General features: G+C 41.9%; 2 protein-coding genes across 2 annotated transcripts in view; both read right to left on the bottom strand.

Moving 5' to 3' along the window:
• Positions 1 to 2,780, bottom strand: part of LOC106011053 (neuroligin-3-like) — a gene marked incomplete at its 3' end in the record, with an annotated part of 5,587 nt that extends 2,807 nt beyond the window's left edge. The window contains 1 exon segment of the mRNA XM_013079330.1: positions 836 to 2,780. Coding sequence (XP_012934784.1) covers positions 836 to 952 — 117 coding nt within the window.
• Positions 1,559 to 5,782, bottom strand: part of LOC101852306 (acetylcholinesterase-1-like) — a gene marked incomplete in the record, with an annotated part of 12,439 nt that continues 8,215 nt past the window's right edge. The window contains 2 exon segments of the mRNA XM_035968273.1: positions 1,559 to 1,780; positions 3,257 to 3,376. Of these exon segments, the coding sequence (XP_035824166.1) occupies positions 1,559 to 1,780; positions 3,257 to 3,376 (342 nt within the window).

The raw sequence follows: 5,782 nt of genomic DNA on the forward strand, positions 1-5,782 counted from the left end.
TCTATAAGGTCACTGTACCCGTTTATCCCTCTCGGCCAGGGTTGGCCCCCCACAGGCAGGGTCGAAGTCTGCCTCCTAAATGATCTAAACTGAGTATATGGATGCATAACACAACTATATAAAAGATAAAAGAAAAGACACAGTTCATTGATCCTCCTCTGGAAAAAAATATGGATAGTAAGATGGTTAACTATAATAACAGCGTGGCACTGTTGTATAAAAAACAGACAATAGCATTTGCGGTCTACTGTTTACGTCATGTAATGATGGCGTTCATGGTACATTTAGCCAATACCTTTGTGAAAATGTCGTTTTCTCTGAATGCATGGATACGATCGGTGTTCTGCACTCGGTTACATTAACATGTGTTTCTTAATGTTTAGCGCAAGTGTGTTCATTATCACGTCCTTGGCTTTCGTGTAATTGACAGCAGAAAAGAAGACAAATCAAAACCTGCTGGAAAAGGGAAACATGAAAAGTTCACTCATCAAGACAGTAAGGAGAAGGCAGATTAAATTTATGGGGCATGTAGCCCATACAGAAAAAGAGAGTTGGAACAACTTAATTAGACAGGGAAAAATAAAAGGGAAGAAAAGCTGAAAACGCCAAAGCACATGATTCATAACACACACAATGAACCACAACACATTCATGAGTGCTTCGAATGAAAGAGGGAAGGAGAACGAGAAACACTAAGGTCATCAATACTAGACACTTGATGATGAGTTGGATAAGAGGTGAAACTACAGCTGAGTCCTGAACCCCCGCTCCTCCCCCCCTGTCCGCTTCCGCCTCGGGTTGTAAACTTGATAAACATGAACCCACGTCCACCTACCTTACTCGGACGTCTTGGGAAGTCCTGGGTGAGTCCTTCCACGTACTGGACGGCGGGAAGGTTGAAAAGCAAGTCTGCAGTCAGGTCGTTGACCGGGGACACGTCGAAATGGTTCATGTAGAAATGTGTTACCTTGTCGAGGACCTCGTCGCTGACTTTGCCGTAGGTCAAAGCCAAGGCAAAGGTGACAGATTCACGAACGTAGTCACGGTCATAGAGCTGTGTAAAAGCAAAGTGTCGTGAAGATTTCTTATTAGTTTTGAATGTTTTTGGTCCTTATTAGTACACTTAAACAGTTCAGGCTGGTTCGACCCGGTCTGTGCTAAATTAAAGACCAAGTCATTTCATGAAATCTTGATTACTGACACATACTAACTTGGTTACTTGATTGGGCAATAGGTATCATCGCAGACGGCACAATGCCATAGCTGCTCCTCCCTCCTCTCCAGGATCTACGAAAGGGTTGACTTGATGATCATGCCACTCATCAGCAGGCTGGATATTCTTCATGCTTTTCCACGCAGGTTTCTGTCTCTCACCTACCCTCTTGAGGCACCAATTTCCCTCAGTATTTTCATTACGCGTGATGTGGAGCCTTCATTTTCACTGTGGTCTTTAACCATGCTGTTTATGCTGCCATGACTGTAGATGGATCTAATTGCATGAAGCCGCCAATCTCAGCCATTAGCACATTCACTACCGCGAACTCCTGTATGACCAGAGCTAAAATATCATACAATCTTCGTACGTCTGCTGCTTTGTATCTCCCCTCGCCAGTCTGCGTGTATCAATGTGCTTCTTCGCTTTTTCCCGGGTAATAACAGAGTCAGTGAAGAGGTTGGCAGTCTGATGTTCCTTCGCCTTGCCAATTAAGGCCTCTGTGGTGGCTTTCATTTTCATGCACATGCTGGACGTGGTTATACTGGTGTCGCCGGACTGCTCTTTCTGGATGACCACGTTTACACGAGCGCTGAAAGCCCATCCGGATTTGACCCCCACGTATTATTGATGCATCTATGAAGATGACAAAGTCGCTCTGTTCACTGTTCTCTTCTATGAACATCTCTACCTTGAAATTGGCTGCCCCCCCACCGACCACTCACGACAGTCCCGGCCTAGGGTTACTATCGAGTATACTGCCTAAGTGTGTAGGTGACGCTGACCCATTCGCTGTCCTTTCAGACGTCTCCCACTTCTAACATTTAGATAAAGTAATCGTTGTCTATTCCACGTAGTCCCTCTAAGCAGATGTTTAGGCACAGTTCTTGTCACTCTGTCATGCAGTGGTCTAGCTGGATATGATACTGTAAGTCATTACTCAAAGTTAAACTGTAACAAAGAAATAATAATATGATAAGATATTAGTTGCTATTCCTATCTCGGTAACAATGACGTCAGCGGCCGCTGTTCCCCAGCGTAGCCAATTTATGTAGGCAATTATAAACCAAACTCTAATGTTGTAGTAGACTTTAATTTAATGGGTATTACTCTTTTTTACTGCATTAAACCTGTGTTTTCGCAAAACATTACCCTGTAAAATCAGAGACGGTGTCTATCCATCGTTTCTTTTGTCCGTCTCTCTTTTCTTCCCTCCACCATATCTTAATAAACGTTTTTTAGAAGCCTATTTCATCTTGTGAATTTAACGTGCCATCTCATCTTCCTGTCCATTTTCTTGCGATGTTAACATGTCAGCTCATATTCCTTTCCATTTCCTTGTTAATGTGACACCTCATCTGCCGTCCTGTTTCCTTCACGGTTATAAGAAAAAACCTTCATGGGAGCCAATGTATTAATACGCTGGATGGTTCGGTGGGCTACTTCGTTTGCGACATATTCCATTAAAGAGATACCAAAGATGTTATGGTAGCATCACACTTACACCTCTCTCAACGCTAAAAATGTTCATCGTAATCATACTATCATTCTGTTGTTTAAATGGTTTAACTTGATAATAGCCTTCAGTAGGACAAGCTATTGTAACAACAATAACAACAACAACAACAACAACAACAACAACAACAACAACAACAACAACAACAACAACAACAGAACAACAACTGAAACAACACATCAGTAATAATAATGATACTTATCATCATTATTTTTTCTTGTTGGAGAAGTAGCCTCTACTGTCGAACAAAACGAGCAGCTTGGGGTACTAAAATGGGAACCGATTTTTCCCAATCAATTTTTACATAGTCCTTCGGGCAATTCCTTGGTTGGCCCAGCACACTGGGTGACCCTGGTTCGAATCCTCAAAGGGACATTCTTGAGCTTGGGATGTTGCAGGGGTTTAAAGGCTCTCCTTCCAATTGGGTTGGGCCAATGGTAAACGAACGTGATATTTTGGTAATCTGGTTCTCAATCACCCTCACAATGTTAAAAAGGGCATTACATTCGCCAAATGCTGCACCATACCTTTCCGTTGGCAGTATCCTGGGCGAGGGACCCTTCGTTCTGCAGCACGCTGACAAGATAGTCTCTCTCTAGCACTTGTTTAGCCTCTAAGTACTGTTTAATTTGGAAGACCTCGTAGGGCTGAAGAAAAACAACAGAGAAACCCAAACAGTTTGTTAAAAGTAACATCAAGAACGTTCTCGACACAAAGAACATCACGTGTGTAGAGGGTGTCTTTGCATAAAGAGTGAAATGGCAGGGTTTTGGGAGTAAAAGTTTGATGGAACAGAGTAGGGATCTTTCGAAGTTCCATCAATGTTCATCAGAGGAATCAGTATCTTACAGATGTTTAAAGAGTATAATACTACTAAAATGTTTACTTATGGCCACTTAGTGATGGGGGTAATTAAAGATGTTAACAGAAAATGTTCTGTCTCTCTGTCTTTGGTATGTGTTATGAATGTTACATTGGGCAGTTTAGTTACGTAATCTATGCACGTAGGTGTGGGTCCAGAAAGTCCTGAACACAATAAAGAGGAGAAAATAGAAACGACAAAAAATATTTTAAAAAACGAAACGAGCAACCTGTTAGTCTATTCATTGTGACAGTAACTCGTGTGAGGAATGTGTTTCATTTAATAAGAAGTGCTGAAACCAAGAGAGTAGTCTGCAAGCTACGCTTGGCTCATCCACTTGCGAAGTGGAGCATTTGAATGCTCAAAATGTGGCGAACTGTTCTCTGCCAGAACTGGTCTCATGTTCCATAAAAGAGGCCACAAATCATTTCAATCTTCAATTCTTCTAATTCTCCTATTTCGCTCGAGGAAAGAGTGTTTCGACGCGGTGGAATCAGGCGCTCGTCACATTTTTTTTTTTAGGGGGGGGATGCAATTATTTGGAATCGCTTTAAACTGTTTCCTTATCTTCAATTCATAAAAAAATACCCATTTATCTTGAATAGAAGTTGAGATATTTGTGATTAAAGGAGGCGGGGTCGCCTGGTATCAGAGGCAAAATCGGCGAGAAAATAGCCACCAAAATTTCGTGACCAACAAAGCTGTACTATCCTTGGAAACTTCAAATTTTCATTTTTGTACTGTGATCAACGTTTTTCAGGAACATTCACACAGAAATGTGTTTTATATGGACATAGACGGTGTTGAGACATCCCCCCCCCCGACCAATTGATAAAAATCGACCAAGGAGAGAAAAAATGCCCTTTTCTTTTGTTTCATTATCTTGACGAGCGACTGACCTCTCCACTATGTCTCACATTCTCCTCTGTGGGTGTATTTGGTCACCGTCCGACCTTGATGGACGAACTACTACTACTACTACTACTACTACTACTACTACTACTACTACTACTACTACTATTACTACTGCTACTACTATTACTACTGCTACTACTATTACTACTGCTATTACTACTGCTACTGCTTCTACTGCTACTACTACTGCTACTACTGCTACTACTACTACGGCTACTACTACTATCATCATCATCATCATCATCATTATCATCATCATCATCATCATCATCATCATCATCATCATCATCATCATCATCATTATCATCACAGAGACCGATATAAAAGCGACAAGGAGTCAGAGGACAAAGGGCTTGAACGGGTTTCAAAAGAAAGGATCGTACATTGCTTTTCGTTGGTATTGATTGTTGTGTATGGTCAAAGAGTCTACATAACAAGAGGGGCCACTTCTCTCTTTGAGCCAATTAAAAAAGGTGTCCTCAAAATTCGGTGGCGCCCTCTTCGCAAAAGAGCACCTTTTGCGAACAGCGAGTTATCCTACTTGAGTTTTAAAAAATCAAAGTGAAACTAGCAAGTTTTTGAAAGAATTTCGGAAGAACGCTTTTTTAAAATGGTTACGCTGACAAAAAACCTCTTCCGGAGGAAAGGGTGATTGTTTTCTTCGTTTAATTTGACTTTAGAATGAAAGGCGAGAGGTCATTAAAATAAAAAAAGACTAAAACTCCGCACTGAACGAACCCGAACTGCTGATGAACAGCAGTCGATCTGCGCACGCAAGGAGGTGCTATTCCTATTCTTCTTCTGGAAAAACGAAAGAGAGCTTCAAAACAGACTGCAGCGCCATCCTGCAAAGAGCGAAATTCATGCGGACACTTTTTTGGCTGAGTGGCCCATCTTGTTATTTACTATCTTTGGTATGGTTATACGGTCATCCGGACTCGTAGTCGTGACATTGCATGTATGGTGTTCGAGATTCAACATGCCCTCCCTCCCTCTCTCTCTCTCTCTCTCTCTCTCTCTCTCTCTCTCTCTCTCTCTCTCTCTCTCTCTCTCTCTCTCTCTCTCTCTCTCTCTCTTTGTTTGTTTTTTAAAAAGGCACTTTACAGGAGGAATGTTTCCCATCTGGCTGGGTCTTGTCGAGTGATGGGTGTTTAACTTCACAGATGGCAGTCGTACACAGCCATTATAATGTAGACAATACGCAAGGGAAGAAATGGGAAGTGGTTGTTTGTTCAGATGATTGTCTTATAGAAGGTAGCCATTAGAGCGGGTTGGA

Source organism: Aplysia californica, unplaced genomic scaffold (genome assembly GCF_000002075.1).
Source record: "Aplysia californica isolate F4 #8 unplaced genomic scaffold, AplCal3.0 scaffold00048, whole genome shotgun sequence".
NCBI classification, from domain to species: domain Eukaryota; kingdom Metazoa; phylum Mollusca; class Gastropoda; order Aplysiida; family Aplysiidae; genus Aplysia; species Aplysia californica.